At 43.4% G+C, this 17,759-nt stretch overlaps 1 protein-coding gene across 1 annotated transcript; it reads right to left on the bottom strand.

Annotated features, from left to right (window-relative positions):
* Positions 1–1,843: 1,843 nt before the first annotated feature.
* Positions 1,844–2,872, bottom strand: LOC111911369 (zinc finger BED domain-containing protein RICESLEEPER 2-like). Its single transcript, XM_023907157.2, has one exon. The coding sequence runs from the start codon at positions 2,870–2,872 to the stop codon at positions 1,844–1,846; it is 1,029 nt and encodes a 342-aa protein (XP_023762925.2).
* Between the last annotated feature and the right edge of the window lie 14,887 nt (positions 2,873–17,759).

Below are 17,759 nucleotides of genomic sequence, written 5' to 3'. Positions count from 1 at the left end.
TTTTTCTAAACATAACAAGTATAGAAACTTTCACTACTAAATGTATGCACTAAGAACATGAATAGTTACAGTTTGCACCAGTACTCTATCAAGTTTTCATAACTGTAATTATCTCTACGAACGGTATACATTCGGATTTTCACTACGATAGAACGCTACTACACTACATGTAAACTAGATTGTACGATACTGTGAGGCGCTACTTCACTACTATACCCTTAGGTGTACAGGGATAAATCCTATCATAGTATAACCAGAGTCTCCTGGAGGGAGAGCATGAGATTTGTGAATAGATCTATTCGGTACTGACAATCCCACACACGAACTGCTAGCTACAGTTGGGCAGGCATATCCAGGGTGACAAATGTCATTTAATTCGACGCCTGAAGAATGTTGGAAAGGTCTTTAGTCATATTAAGTATGGTTATACGACTCACATTATGTATAAATCACCTTTAGTTTACAATCTGACACTCTTCAACGGTTTTATTTATACTAAATAGAACTAAAACACACTACGTATACTGGCCAAAGCCAGGGTTTTCAAACAAAACCAATTATGCAATGGCTTCACATACAAAATACTTATACTTCATGATTAGCTTTAGCTAGTCACATGAGGTAGTATTTGCGCATAATACTACAGTTTTCAGTAACGAATATTCATGGTTTTATACGGAATTGATAACGCTACATTTTCACTAAACAAAATATCGGATTTTCTTGGAAACATACAGATATTCATGGTTTACTACAGAACTGATAACACTACAATTTCATTAAAGAAAATATCATATTTTATTAAAACTATATAGGGGTGTTGATCGGGTAAAATTTTCGGGTTTCGGGTAATTCGGGTCAGGTAATTCGGGTTTTTCATATAAAAAAAATTACCCGTTACCCTACCCAAATTAAATTCGGGTAAACCGGGTTTGGGTAATTCGGGTAATGGGTCGGGTAAGAGTAATTCGGGTATTACCCGATTTTTAATTTTTTTTTTAATTTTTTTTAATGGCATCTAAAAATAAATTTAATGAAATAATTATGTTGTGCTCAAACTTTGTACATTGAGATTTTTTACGCAATAATATTTGAGATATAAAGTATTTGTTTAACAATTTTATCAAATCTAATAAGATGTTAAAAAAAACAAATACTTAAAGAAATAATAACAACCAAAGTCAACAATTTAAATTACTTGATATCAATATATATGCATGTATTTTGCATTTACCAAAAAAACTCAAGTCTTAAATCTAGAAAACATAGAAACCATTACATAGTATCAAAATAATAACATGCTAAGTTCCAAAAGACATTCATAAATATACTCGTCTTCTTGCACCTACTCGTTCTTCTTGCACCTTCACAACTTCATCTTGCTCAATTCTATATAAAAAAAGTCCAATAATGTTAGTGTTAAAAGGAAAAGATCTTAAATTTACAATAATTAAAATAATAAACGATAAACAATTACCTTTGTCCATTTGTTGATTTTCTTCCCAATCTTTTTCATAATCGATTGTGTCACTTATGTTACCCCGAATCCAATCTTGTGTACAAATTAAACTTTCAACAATCTTAGGAGTCAAAGAACTCCTAAACGGATCCAACACCCTCCCACTAGTGCTAAAAACAAATTCCGAAGCCACGGTTGAGACGGGAATGGCAAACACATCTCTTGCCATCAATGATAGAATCGGGAATCTTGGACTATTCACTTTCCACCAATCTAGAATACTAAACATTTTTGAGTCGTCTTCAACACTTTCTTGCAAATACTTTTCTAACTCCCCAATTGATTCAACTATGTTCGTCTTCATCTTTTCTCTTAGTTTATTTCTCAATGGGGGTTAGGTGCTGTAAAATCTGGGTTTTGGCGTTTCCCTAATATCGATGATGAAATGGTAGACTCGGTAGTACTTGAAGTAGAACTTGGAGAATGAATTCTAATATAATCATTATATAATTCATACATAGAATCCATGATATATTTCTTTTTGGCCTCCATCCCTTTTTCTCCATAACGGTCCTCTAATAGTATAACCAAATACTTTACTTTGTTCCTCGGATCAAGAATCAAAGCAAAGTAAAGCAATAAATTCATTTTTTCTATGTCGCCAAAATACTTGTCAAACTTTATTTTCATGGCCAATGCAATATCACAAAGACTAGAATCGGAAATAGCATCATCCAAGAGCGTACGAATGGAAAATATGTCTTCAATGCACGTGTTTGATGTCACATAAAGTGTCCCGGAAATCCTCAAAGTAACATCATGAAAAGGTTTTAAAAAATGGCATACATTCCTAACCCTTTCCCAATCGCTTGATGAAGGTATCGACAAACCCGCCTTTTCAATTTCGTTCCGAAAATCAAATTCCTCAAGATCATATCTTTCAAAAGTTTTTTCGTAAGCTTGGGCAATTTCCAACATATGGTAAGTAGAGTTCCATCTTGTTGGAACATCTCTTTTCAAGTGTTTTGTTATACCGGGATTAGCAACCTCAGCAAACTTGGTAAACTTATGAATTCTAGAAGGCGATTGCCTAATCCATTTAACCGCCCATCGAACTATCTCAACCGCCTTATCAACTTTTTTTATGCCATCTTGCACCACTAAATTTAAAATGTGGGCAACACATCGAATGTGCATCCATTTCCCATTTAAAAGACACTTGTTGGAGTTTTGAAAACTTTTTTTCAAGAAGTCAATTGCCACATCATTCGCACTTGCATTATCAACAGAAATTGTGAAAACATTTTCTATTTCCCACTCCATTAAACACTTCTCAACCATTTTTCCAATATCAACCCCGAGGTGACTCTCTTGAGAAGAAAAACACAACACTTTTTTTTTTTCAATTTCCATTCGTTATCAATAAAGTGAGCGGTGAGACACATATAACATGATTGTTGTTTAGAAGTCCACGTATCGGTAGTCAAACATATTCTACCAATATTTTTTTTAATAAAGTCACAAATTTTTTCTTTTTCCTCTACAAACAATTGGTAGACATCCGTTGTGCTTGTACTTCTACATGGAACTTTAAACAATGGTTGAGTAACAATATTGTAATATCTAATGCCTGCACCTTCTACAAAGCTAAATGGAAGTTCGTCAACTACTAACATGTGGGCTAGAGCCTTCCGATTGTCATTTTGATCAAATTTCCAAGTTGACAATTTGTTTTCATCACCATATTGGAAAGCTAGTTGTGTTTGCCCACCACTAAGTTTAGCTTGGTAAACTTTACATTTAGTTAAATGATAACCTAGATTTTTGGTCCCATAAGCGCTTGATTCGCACTTGTAATTCCCGCCACCACAATGCTTACATTTGCATCTTTGAACACCATCTTTGTCCTTATATCTTTCAAATTCGTTCCAAACTTTCGATCGTGGGTTGAATTCTTTAGTTTTTCTCACATTTTCTCGTGGAACTTGACCATTTGTTGGGGTTTCAACTTCAATTGTCTCATCTTCCACTTCAATATAATCATCTGTTTTTGACATCTAAAATAGAAAAAAAAAACTGTTAAGAAACATAAAAATCAAGAAAAAAAGAAAACAGGAAAAAAATATGATAAACAGGAAAAGAAAACTTCAATATAATCATCTTTTTTGTGTCATGTTAATGTGGTTTTCATAATGACATCTGATTTAGATGCAAAGATTTGGCCACAAGAAAATAAAAACAAGTTGGCTTTCTATTTCCCAAACTTGAGAAAAATGGGAGAGAAACAAGCAACAAATGTAAAATATCATGTGCCCAAGAAGTATGCAGCTATATACACATGTATCACAAACAAAAAAAGAATCAAAACATATCAATTATCACATGACTGAATTGCTTAAGTTAAAACCTATTAATTTGGGCTTTGATATAAACTATCGACTTCAAGAATTTGGTCAACCGCAAGAAGGAAAAAGAATATGAACAAATCAGCTTCAAGAATTTGGTCTTTGATATATACTATCAGCTTCACAAAGGAAAAAATAATATGAGCAAATCACACTATCACAGGAAGAGATTAAAGAAGGAAAATGTTATTTCTTGTTTCGAGGGGTAAAGCTTTAATTTTGGAGTCTTCATATCAAAAATCACAGGAAGATATTGAAGAAGAAACAAGAATAGGGCGAGAATTGATGATCATCAATACAAAAAGAACTAACCTGCTACCGGCGACGATGATTGCTGCTGACCGGAGACGACGATTGATGATCGATGATGAACAACAAGGGTTTTTTTTGACGTAAACAACCAAAGACGTAGTGATAATCAAAAAATACTATTTTCAAAATAGAACAAGGGGAATTGGGAGGAGAATTAGAACGGACACTCACAGAGGCATAAAGGGATAAATGGCCCATTAGTTGTTAAAGATAAATCGGGTAATCGGGTAAACCCGAAACCCAAGAAATATACCCTTTACCCGACCTGAAAAAAAATCGGGTTACCCAAATACCCGAAAACATTTACCCGATACCCGAAAAAAGTCGGGCGGGTAATTCGGGTAACGGGTATTTTCGATAGGGCTAAAACTATACAAACATTTCTGCTAGCTCATCAACAAGTTTCATTACAAACTACTACTTATGAACTCACCAGCATTATGCTGATATTTTTAAACTGCTTGTATTCTCAGGAAATCAATATATATATATATATATATATATATATATATATATATATATGTATGTATATATATATATATATATATATATATATATATATATATATGTATTCTGTATGACGAAATCCAAACAAGTTTCAGACAATTTCCAAATTGATGTAAACATTTTTATTTAAGTATTCAATGTAATGCTTGTGTTGCTATGATTGCTATTATACATTGGTTGTGATGCAATACATGACGTCCTCCATCCCAGAACGTTTCTGCCACTCTGGTTTTGGGGTGTGACAGATTGGTATCATAGCCCTTGTTTATCACGAACTAGTATACGAACCTTACATGGTATACAACTATAAACACTAAAGGGGCCTAAGTGCTCTACACTAAAACATACTTTCAAAAATATAAGTACTTTTATAAAAGTATATGAGCATGCATACCTAACAGAATTCGTGTCATTAGTGGAACAACACAAAAAGTATTTGGGTGTCGGGACACTACGGTCAAACCTGGGCAGTTATGTAATCATGTTTTGGGTGAATATAGCCTGCTCAACTATATTCAGTTAAAATATGACCAACATGTGCTTGGGAGCGACGGTGGTGTTACAGTAGGCCTAAAACTTACCAACAACATTCATTAGAAAATACTATAGGAGTATTTCGCTAGATCCAAATTCAGTGAAGTGATTCATTCTTAGTGTTACTACTTATCTATTTTGTAGCGATAACTTAGTTACATTAGTGAACTTTCTGTGCTTATCGCGGGTAGAACACTATCATTATCAGGATGAGATATATATTATTTTTATATATCTTGAGGACTTACCATCCTCTTTTTCCTGATTATTTCTAGAAAAAGATGCCTCCTTGACCAAGACCCATCAGAAGAAACGATAACACTCCGCCACCACCACCCCCTCAGTTCGACCCCGTCATGTTTCAGGCAGCAGTTACAGCCGCCGTGAATGCAACAATGGCACAAGTGAACTCTGGTGGGGATGGAGGTGGAACCGACCCACAAAGACAAGACGAAAGTCAGGGACAACAAAAGGAATGTTCCTACAAGGACTTCATGACCGCGAAACCCAAGTCCTTCGACGGAAACGGAGGAGTCATCGCTCTGACTCGATGGTTCAAGAAGATCGAATCCATCTTCGAAATTTACGCCTGTTCCGAAACCAACAAGGTGAATTTCGCCACCTGCACCTTCAATGATAGATCTTTGACCTGGTGGAATGGTCGAGTCAAAACCCTAACCATGCCAGTAGGTAATGCCATGGGTTGGAAAAGATTGAAGGAAATCATGCTGGCTGAATACTGCCCAAGGGGCGAGGTGCAAAAGTTGGAGCACGAACTTTGGAATTGGAAGATGAAGGGTTCTGACATTGCTGTTTACACTGCTAGATTTTGTGATCTGGCACTTCTCTGTCCGGGAATGGTCACCCCAGAAAGCAAGAAAATCGAAAGGTACATCTGGGGGCTGACACAACCCACCAAGGGAAATGTCTTGGCTGCTAGACCAACTACATTTGAGAGCGCCAAGGATCTGGCACAAATTCTGATCGATAATAGGGTTGATCTAGACGAAGTGGAAACTGTTTCTGAGCCATAGAAGGAAAGTGGTGGGAAGAAGAAGAAATCATGGAACAAATGCAAGGGCCTGTCTTTGCAGGAGCCCTTCAAGAAACAACAAACAGTGGCAGTTCATGCTGTTACTGCTCCTACTGCTGCCCAGCTACTGTTCCAACCACCCAAACTCCTACCGGTGTTTATGCTGGGAAATTACCTTTGTGCAACAAGTGTAACTTCCATCATCACGGACCCTGCCGTGAGTTGAGTTGCAACAGCTGTGGGAAAAAGGGTCACACAGCTCGATACTACAAGGTGCCAGCCCAACCCACCAACCAGACTGTGGGAGCAGGTGCAGGTCAAGCTTGTTATGGTTGTGGAGAGGTTGGGCATTTCAGGAGAAATTGTCCCAAGGCAACGACTGGTGGCAATACAGGGAGAGTTTTGGCAATGGGCCAGAATGAAGCGGTCGCTGATCCTACCATTGTTACGGGTGCGTTCCTCCTTGACAACTCTCATGCATGGATTCTTTTCGATTTTGGTGCGAAAAGGAGTTTTGTTAGTCATGCATTCGAACATCTAATCAAATGTAAATCCCAACCTTTAACCGAAACGTTCACCGTCGATATGGCTAACAGAGAGAAAGAGAGCGCAAACGACATATTCCTAGGATGTACTCTTACCTTAGGCGATCATTCTTTCCCTATCGATCTTATGCCTGTATCTATCAAGAGTTTCGATGTCATTATCGGTATGGATTGGTTGAGTCCCAATCGTGCTGATATCCTATGTTTTGAAAAAGCTATTCGCCTCAACCTTCCCTCTGGCGAAGCCCTCATGATTTATGGTGACAAACTTAGTTCGAACCTTCGTATCATCTCGTGCATCAAAGCTCAGAAGTACCTACAGAAGGAATGCTATGCGTTTCTAGCTCATGTTGTTGATGGGACGCAAAAAGTTAAAGACCTCAAGAGCATCCCCAAAGTCTGCAACTTTCCTGATGTCTTTCCTGAAGATCTCCCAGGAATTCCTTCCGAACGTCAAGTCGAGTTTCGTATCGACTTAATCCCCGGAGCTACTCCTGTAGCTAAGTCTCCCTACCGTTTAGCGCCAACGGAGATGCAAGAATTATCCAGCCAGCTCAATGAGCTGATTAGCAAAGGATTCATAAGGCCGAGTTCCTCACCCTGGGGAGCTCCAATCTTATTCGTGAAAAAGAAAGATGGATCCATTCGAATGTGCATTGACTACCGAGAGCTAAATAAGCTGACCATCAAGAACCGATATCCCTTACTCAGAATCAACGATCTCTTTGACCAACTTTAGGGAGCCAGTTATTTCTCAAAGATAGATCTAAGATCAGGGTACCATCAGTTGCGAGTCCATGAGAATGATGTGCCTAAGACAGCATTTTGAACTCGCTATGGATACTACAAATTTGTAGTAATGCCCTTTGGTCTGACCAAAGCACCGACAATATTCATGGACCTGATGAATCGAGTGTGCCGCCCTTTCTTAGACAAGTTCGTGATCATGTTCATCGATGACATACTTGTCTATTCGTGGAGTGAGAGTGATCATAAACACTACTTGAGACATGTGTTGGAAACATTAAGGGCGGAAAAGCTATACGCGAAGTTTTCGAAGTGCGAGTTTTGGATCAGGAAGGTAAATATCCTTGGGCACGTGGTTAGCAAGGAAGGTATTCATGTAGACCCTTCCAAGATCAAAGCGACAGAGAATTGGTCTGCACCTAAAACACCCACAGAAATTCGGCAATTCTTAGGCCTCGCGGGCTATTATCGCAGGTTCATCCAGAACTTCTCCAGAATCGCTAAGCCCTTAACTACCTTGACACAGAAAGGTGTAACCTTTAGTTGGGGAGTCAAGCAAGACAATGCATTTCAAACATTGAAGCAGGCCCTGTGTAGCGCACCTATCTTGTCCTTGCCCGAAGGGACGGAGGACTTCGTGGTCTATTGCGATGCATCCAATCAGGGCCTGGGCTGTGTGCTCATGCAGTGAGGAAAGGTTGTCGCCTATGCCTCGAGGCAGTTGAAGACACACGAGGTCAATTACACAACTCACGATCTAGAGTTGGGAGCAGTTGTCTTTGCATTGGAAATCTGGGGACACTATCTCTATGGAACCAAGTGCACTATCTTCATCGACCATAAGAGCTTGCAACACATCCTTGATCAGAAAGAGTTAAACATGAGACATCGACGATGGGTAGAGCTACTCAGTGACTATGAGTGCGAAATTCGCTACCATCCCGACAAGGCCAATGTGGTAGCAGATGCCCTCAGCCGAAAGGAATACTCCGGGCAAAAGGTGAAGGCATTGACAATGACCGTTCATTCCCATCTATCCGCACAAATCAAGGAGGCTCAGCAGGAAGCCTTGAAACCAGAGAAAGTGATGGATGAAGCATTGAGGGGAACGGAAAAGAACTTAGAGGTTAAGGGAGATGGAGTGTACTATTTCATGAACCGGATCTGGACCCCAAAGTTCGGTGGGTATAGAGAGGTCGTCATGAATGAGGCTCACAAGACGAAATACTTCGTTCACCCCGGTTCATATAAGATGTATTTGGATCTCAAACAGCTCTATTGGTGGCCAGACATGAAAGCGGAGATTGCAACCTTTGTGGGCAAGTGCTTGACTTGTACCAAGGTGAAGGTGGAATAGCAGATGGCCTCAGGTTTACTTCAGCAGCCAGAAATACCTGAGTGGAAGTGGGAAATGATAGCAATGGATTTTATCACCAAGTTACCTAGATCCTCGAGTGGGCACGACGCCATCTGGGTGATTGTCGATCGGTTGACTAAATCCGCCCACTTCCTGCCAATCAAAGAAAACTTCAAGATGGAAAGACTTACACGGATCTACATGCAAGAAGTAGTTCTCCTTCATGGGGTACCTGTATCCATTATCTCTGATCGAGATAGCAAGTTCACCTCAAGATTCTGGCTGAAACAACCCAAAAATACGACCCACAAATTTCATTTTTAATATAACAAAGATCATAAAACTGAGTATCACATGATAAAACCATACGTTGCGTATTTCAAAACAATAATAAAATACTGAGAGAAAAACTATATCACAACTGTATCAAAAACATATCAAAGGAACCGAATCAACTCCCAGGACAAAAACTGAAACTGTGGTGTGTGCGATGCCATCATCCCGAGCTCTTCCCTTTGCTTGCGGAAGTACCTGAAACCAAGAACTGAAACTGTAAGCATGAAGCTTAGTGAACTCCGCCAAACTACCACATACTATACAACATATAATAAGCACATACTGGGCCTTGCCCACTGCATCGGACCGAAGTCCGGAACTGACTGGGACATAACACAAAACACTTAAATCAATCAAGGGATGGTTTAGGGTTTCTCACAGCTCTCTGAGGGTGAAGGAGGCGAGTTTAGGGCACATAACACTGCTTAAATAGGGAGCAAACTCGGGGATTTAGGGTTTCTTCCTGGCAGGCAGACTCGCCGAGTCCCGAATATGGACTTGCCGAGTCGCTGACCAACACGTGCTCGAAATCCCGCCCCTACTCGACGAGTCGGGCTATAGACTCGCTGAGTCCCTCTCGAAAACTTCTAAATAAATGCCAAGGAAGCAACATACCAGAGACGGGTCGTTATAATTCTCCCCCACTTGTCTCAGACTTCGTCCTCGAAGTCTCCTACGGCTGAATCTGCAAATAACTCTGGGTAGTGCTCTCTCATCTCATCCTCAGCCTCCCACGTCCACTCAGACCCCTTCCGGTGCTCCCACTGCACCTTCATTAGCTGAATTACCTTGTTCCTCAAGGTCTTTGTCTTCCGGTCCAGAATCGCGACCGGCCTCTCAATATAATTCAAGCTGCTATCAACCTGAATATCTTCCAAGGGAACAACTGCTGACTCATCCACCAAACACTTCCTCAACTGAGACACATGGAAAGTGTTGTGGATCTGGCTAAGCTCTGCCGGAAGATCCAACTGATAAGCAACCCGACCCACCCGGGCCAAAACCCTGAAAGGACCAATGAACCTGGGGCCAAACTTGCCCCTCTTCCGAAACCTGATGACACCCTTCCAAGGGGAGACCTTCAGAAGAACCATGTCGCCTACCCAGAACTCCAAGTCTGAACGCCTCCTATCGGCGTAGCTCTTCTGCTGACTCTGCGCAATCTGCAGTCTAGTACGAACCTGCTAAATCAACACGGTCGTCTTGAGCACCACCTCCGTGCTCCTAATAACTCGTTGACCGACCTCACCCCAACAAATCGGGGTCCTGCACTTCCTCCCATAAAGCATCTCAAAGGGAGGTCGATCAATGCTGCATGATAACTGTTATTATACGAAAATTCCGCTAACGAAATATACGTATCCCAACTGCCACCAAAGTCTAGGACACATGCCCAGAGCATGTTCTCGAGAGTCTGAAACGTCCTCTCACTCTGCCCGTCCGTCTGAGGGTGGAAAGCGGTGCTGAATTGGAGACGAGTACCCATCTCGTCATGAAACCGCTTCCAGAATCTGGATGTAAAACGGACGTCTCGCTCTGACACCACCGATACCGGCACTACATGACGTGCCACTACCTCTCGCACATAGATATCGGCTAACTTTTCCGCCGGTATGCTCTCCTGGATCGGTATGAAATGAGCACTCTTCGTCAACCGATCCACTACTACCCAAATCGAATCTACCCCACGTGCGGTCCTGGGAAGCTTGGTGATAAAATCCATGGTGATGTCCTCCCATTTCTACACGGGAATGTCTAACGGCTGCATCTTGCCGTGAGGCCTCTGGTGCTCCGCCTTGACCTTCCTGCAGGTCAGGCACCTCTCAACATACCAGGCGACATCCCGCTTCATGCAGGGCCACCAATAATCGGGTCGAAGATCTCTGTACATCTTCGTCGCCCCTAGGTGGATAGAAAATCGAGACTTATGAGCCTCGTCCATCAACACCTTCTGTACTCCACCCCAGTACGGTACCCACACTCTCCCATGAAGGGTCAACAACCCCCGACTATCATAATCAAACGAAGCTACTCGACCCACTATCCTCTCACGCTTCTGCCTCTCCTCCTTGAGGCCCTCAACCTGAGCCTCCCTGATCCGTTCCAACAATGGAGTAATCACTGTCATCCTCAGACATAAGTCTATGATAGGGGCTACTGTCACCTTTCGGCTCAAGGCGTCGGCCACTACGTTGGCCTTCCCTGGATGGTAAAGGATTTCACAATCATAATCCTTCAGCACATCCAACCACCTCCTCTGCCTCATGTTTAAACTCAGCTGATCCGTAAGGTATCTCAAACTCTTGTGGTCCGTGTAGATAGTACAACGGACACCATAAAGATAATGTCTCCAAATCTTGAGGGCAAACATAATCGCCCCCAGCTCTAAATCATGGGTAGGATAGTTAGCCTCGTGAGGCTTCAACTATCTCGAGGCATAAGCTATCACATGGCCTCGCTGCATCAATACTGCTCCCATACCTGTGATTGAGGCATCACAGCAGACTACAAAATCCTCTACTCCCTCTGGAAAGGTAAGGATCGGAGCCTCGCACAATCTCTGCCTGAGGGTCTCGAACGCTGCCTGCTGCTCAGGCCCCCAACGAAATACCACCGACTTCTTGGTCAGTCGGGTGAGTGGCACTGCTATCTTGGAGAAATCCTGAATGAACCTCCAATAATACCCTGTCAACCCTAGGAAGCTCTGAATCTTGGATGGAGACCTCGGGACCACCCACTGCATCACGGCCTCTATCTTGGTCGGATCTACCAAAATACCCTTCTGGTTGACGAGGTGTCCAAGGAACTGCACCTCGCGCAACCAGAACTCGCACTTGGAGAACTTCGCGAAAAGTCTCTCCCTTCTCAAAACTTCTAGCACCTCCCTCAGGTGCTCCTCATGCTGCTCCTGCGTCTTGGAATACACCAAAATATCATCTATGAATACTATCACTGGCCGATCCAGCATTGGCCTGCACACGCGATTCATGAGATCCATGAATGCGGCTGGAGCATTGGTGAGCCCATATGGCATCACCACAAACTCATAATGACCATACCTGGTCCTGAAAGCAGTCTTCTGCACATCCTCATCCCTGACTCGCATCTGATGATACCCGGAGCGTAGACCGATCTTGGAAAACCAAGACGCTCCCTGAAGCTGGTCAAACAAATCATCGATCCTCAGGAGTGGGTAACGGTTCTTCACCGTTACCTTATTCAACTCCCGGTAATCTATACACATACGGTGCGACCCATCCTTCTTCCTCACAAACAGGATCGGCGCTCCCCAGGGCGAGATGCTCGGCCGAATGAAACCCTTGTCTAGCAGCTCCTACAGCTGCGTAGACAACTCCTGCATCTCATGGGGAGCTAGGCGGTACGGTGCCTTGGCTATCGGAGCCGCACCAGGAATTAGGTCGATCCTAAACTCGACCTGCCTCTTAGGAGGTATTCCCGGTAAATCCTTGGGAAATACATCCGGGAAGTCTCGCACTACCGGAACATCATCAACTGTCGTCTTGTCCTTCTCCCGGGCATCCAAGACATAAGCTACATAACTAGCGCAACCCTGCTGAAAATAGCGCCTCGCTCTCGCGGCAGAACAAAAGGTTGGTCCGCGCTGTGGCCTCTCGCCCTGAATCACTAACTCTCCCCTACTGGGAGTGCGAACCCTCACTAGCTGCAACTCGCAATCAATCACCGCCCCATTGGGACTCAACCAATCCATGCCTATTATGACCTTATTCCCTCGCAGGGGAATAGGAACCAGGTCCACCGAAAACTGCTCGTCGAACAACTGAAGAGAACACCCTCTATGCACCCTGGCGACCCTCAGGGTCCTGTCATCTGCTATCTCAACCTCCAGTGGACAATCCAGCTCCCTTGGAGCTCTACTAAATCTCTTGCTAAGCGCTAGCGATACAAATGATTGGGTAGCCCCAAATCAAATAATACTGTAGCAGATATGCCGTTCACAGAGAACGACCCTAAACAAAACATATACTTATACGCAATAATCAATAATAATAATAAAGAGATGAAGGGAAGATACATACCCGTCACCACATCAGGAGTCGCTCGTGCCTCCTCTGCTGTCATCTGAAAAGCCCTACTCTTCGCCACTGGCGCCTCGGCTTGGCCCTGCCGGCCATCTGTAATCCTCAAAGTAGCAGGGGCAGGTGCAACCACCTTCCCTGATGCAGCTAAACTCGGACACTGGGACTTTTTATGTCCCCTCTGATTGCACTGAAAGCAAATCAGATCTGATGCTGCAATAGCGGTAGCAGGAGTCGTACAATCCTTGCTCAAATGCCTAGTCCGACCGCACTTGTAGCAGCCGGAACTCCCTGCTTTGCACACCCCATCGTGCAATCTCCCACACTTGCCACATCGACTGTGGCTCTGCTGACTCCTGGATCTATGATTTGAAACCTTGGGCTTTTTGCCTGAACTACCTGTACCTGAAACCGCCTCTGGTTTCCTCTTCTTCTCCATCTCAAGATCAATCTCCCTCTCCCGAGCCCTAGCAATCATGTCATCCAGCGTTTTACAGCTGGACCGGCTCACAAACTGGCGGATATCGCTGCGCAACATCTCATGATAACGGGCCTTCTTCATCTCCTCATCGGCTGCATACTGAGGAACGAGAAGAGCCCTCTCCCTAAATTTGGCGGTGATCTCCGCCACGGTTTCTGTAGTCTGGGTGAGGTCCTGAAACTCTCTGGCTAACTGCTGCACCTCAATAACCGGTGCAAACTCCGCCCTGAACCTGGTAGAGAAATCAGCCCAGGTCATGGCATCTAGCGCTGCATCATCTCCAATGGTATGTCCGACCTCTTCCCACCAATCTCGTGCCCTGTCCTTCAGAAGACAGGACGCCAATCTAACTTTGTCCCCCTCGGGACACCTGCTCGAGCGAAACGCATTGGCCACATCCGCCAACCATCTAGTACTCGCTATGGGGTCCCGCGCCCCATGGTAATCTGGAGCTCCACATGCCCTGAACTCCCTGAACGTAAGTGTGCGCGACCCCATCATGGCCGCCACCTCGGCACGGAAGGTGCCCAATCTCTCATCCATCAGCTCTAGAATACCCTCCTTGATCGAACCGAAGATCACAGGAGTCTGCTCCAGTATGATACGAGTAATCTCAGAAGAAAGAAACTCTCTGGTCTGCTCATCCAACTGCCCGGCCTCCGGGCCTGATCCTGATCCCCCTCCGGCACCTGAATTGCCGACTGCTGGCCTCGAACACAAAACTACCATTCTGAAACAAATCATAGCAACATCAGAAAACTGAATTATCTCAAGGGATCATTGATACCAATACTAGTTTCCTGGTCTTGTCTCAGCCTTCCTTGATTCAAGTACGAATCCTCTGCTTTTAGTAGTACGGGCCCATACTACCTTCCACATCTATCCGTACATTCCTCAAGAACTGCCTTGACTCCACCAAGCCACTTCTACTACTACTGATATTTGCTACTCTCATCCTAAGCTTTCCCTAGGGAAATCTCTGACTCCATTCAAAATAGTCCTCAGCTGCTGAAGGCCTCCTTGTAATAATAATTAGTCATCACCTGAATACCATCACATGTGATAAGGCTTAGATAATCCTTCGAGTAAAATACTCGTTCCTACAATGGTTAGACTCAAACAAGAGCTGCGCAATAGGGCCAAATCCAACACTCTGAGATTATTCAACCCTTATCACATGTGATGTGACGTATTCACCTAATGGCTAACTCCCATCACTCAGAGTCCCACAAAGCACAAAGCAAGCAGCATTCCGATACAGGAAACTACTCAATCAAATCTATTCTCATAACGAGAAACTGCACTAGCATACAATGCTAAGCTCGTACTACCAGGCATAACCTAAACAGGCTATCCTACTATTGTCTACTGGATGCTAACATGCAATTCTCATAAAGCTGGAACACACAAGGCAGGCACATAAGGCATCCTCCTAGATCCTTAGTCCTATTCTAGCATGCTGTTCTGCTGAAACTAAAACAATTGATCATAATAAAAACTTGTATGGGTAACTTGGGAGTACTTACTTGAGCTCGGCTAATTGCATGCACCACACCTTCTTTCTCTTTTCAAATTTCTTTTCTTTCTAAAACTTCTTTTTGCTTTTTCTAAAACTCTTTTCTTTTTAAAACTTTTTACTACTTCCTTAGTTTGAGTTCAGACACACTCGGGAGTGCGCCCGAATCCCTCAAACCAAGGCTCTGATACCAACTTGAAACAACCCAAAAATACGACCCAAAAATTTCATTTTTAATATAACAAAGATCATAAAACTGAGTATCACATGATAAAACCATACGTTTCGTATTTCAAAACCATAATAAAATACTGAGAGAAAAACTACATCACAACTGTATCAAAAACATATCAAAGGAACTGAATCAACTCCCAGGACAAAAACTGAAACTGTGGTGTGTGCGATGCCATCATCCCGAGCTCTTCCCTTTGCTTGCGGAAGTACCTAAAACCAAGAACTGAAACTATAAGCATGAAGCATAGTGAGCTCCCCCAAACTACCACATACTATACAACATATAATAAGCACATACTAGGCCTTGCCCACTGCATCGGACCGAAGTCCGGAACTGACTGGGACCTCATCCCCTGCATCGGACTGGAGTCCGGAACTAACTGCATCGGACCGAAGTCCGGAACTGTTTGATCATAGCATAACATAAACACGTATTTATTAACATAACACATATACTGCATCGGACTGAAGTTCGGAACACATAACACAAACATGCTTGAATCACAAAGACATCAAGCACTCTATCCACTGCATCAGACTGAAGTCCGGAACTACTGCTAACTAACGGGCCGGCATTGTGGCCGTAGGCCCGTTCCTACTGGAAGGAAACTCACCTCGTGAACTGGCTGCTGTGTGTATGGCTCTAGAAGCTACCTGCTACTGCTCTGGTATCACCCCGGCTACAAATCCATAAACACACTCAATCAGATGCTAATCACTGTATTGGGTAAAATGACTCTTTTACCCCTGGTCAAAGTCAACTCTCCCGGTCAAAGTCAACCTACAGTTGACCTAACTCACCGAGTTGGGCCGCCAACTCGCCGAGTCTCTATTCTCACTTCTCAACCCTACTCGTGGCTACTCGTCGAGTATGGCATCGACTCGACGAGTCCCCTCTCGATTCAAAAACTCAGGCAATCTGCATCCGACTCACCGAGTCGTATGAACAACTCGTCGAGTTGTTCTTGAGCTAAGAAGATTGCCTTGGACTTGCCGAGTTGTATAAACAACTCGTTGAGTCCCTCCATCACTGGGTCTGCCTTCCAACTCCCTGAGTCCACTCTACTACTCACAGGTTCCCACTCGACATCACTCAAAAAAAGGGAAAAATCGGGACTCGCGACTTGACTCGCCGAGTCATTCTTCCGACTCGCCGAGTCGCATCCATGCAGCTACTCTAAACTCGATTCTGCTTGAATCTAACGTCTAAAACTTATAGATCTGGGCTTCCTTAGTTCGATTAACACGTAAAGATTCTATCTTTACGTGTCCATAAGCATCCATGAAGATTATAAGGCTCAAAAAGCCTAATAAAGGCTAGATCTAGGGCTCTCCTGCAAAGCAACTTCAAAAAGGGAATAGATCCGGGCTCTATAACTCTTAAATGAACAGATCTAGGGATATCTCGACTTATTAAGGCCTCCATACGACTATAAGGTTGGAAAAATACATAAAACTAGCCCTAGAAATGTTATAATGGAGGTTTTAAGCATAACAAAGAAGGGTTCCGGGAAATACCTCAATGAACTCCGATTTGACCTTGGATCTTAGCTCTACACCTCTTCTCTTTGGTCCTTCCTTCTTCTTCTTCTTCAAGCCTTCAAGAATCCACACAAAACACTTAAATCAATCAAGGGATGGGTTAAGGGTTTCTCACAGCTCTCTGAGGGTGAAGGAGGCGAGTTTGGGGCACATAACACTGCTTAAATAGGGAGAAAACCCGGGGATTTAGGGTTTCTTCCTAGCAGGCAGACTCGCCGAGTCCCGAATATGGACTCGCCGAGTCGCCGACTAACACGTGCTTGAAATCCCGCCCCTACTCGACGAGTCGGGCTATAGACTTGCCGAGTCCCCCTCGAAAACTTATAAATAAATTCCAAGGAAGCAACATACCAGAGACGGGTCGTTACAATTCTCCCCCACTTGTCTCAGACTTCGTCCTCGAAGTCTGCTACGGCTGAATCTGCAAATAACTCTGGGTAGTGCTCTCTCATCTCATCCTCAGCCTCCCACGTCCACTCAGACCCCTCTGTGCTTGGCTGAAGTAGGTGACACACAGTTAGTCAAGGGTCAAGTCCCTGACATCACTCTCACGGGTCCTGAAATCATCCGAGAGTCAACAGAAAAGATCGTACAAATCAGAGAGCGACTGAAAGCATCTCGGGATAGACAAAAGAGCTACACTGATAAGAGATGAAAACCCTTGGAATTCCAGGTCGGTGACCACGTCCTTCT

This window comes from Lactuca sativa, chromosome 3 (genome assembly GCF_002870075.4).
Source record: "Lactuca sativa cultivar Salinas chromosome 3, Lsat_Salinas_v11, whole genome shotgun sequence".
NCBI lineage: Eukaryota > Viridiplantae > Streptophyta > Magnoliopsida > Asterales > Asteraceae > Lactuca > Lactuca sativa.
This window is presented reverse-complemented; position numbering and strand designations above follow the sequence as displayed.

Excerpts from the sequence above, each read along its gene's own strand:
- LOC111911369 (XM_023907157.2), bottom strand. The coding sequence starts at position 2,872 with ATGGAAATTGAAAAAAAAAAAGTGTTGTGTTTTTCTTCTCAAGAGAGT.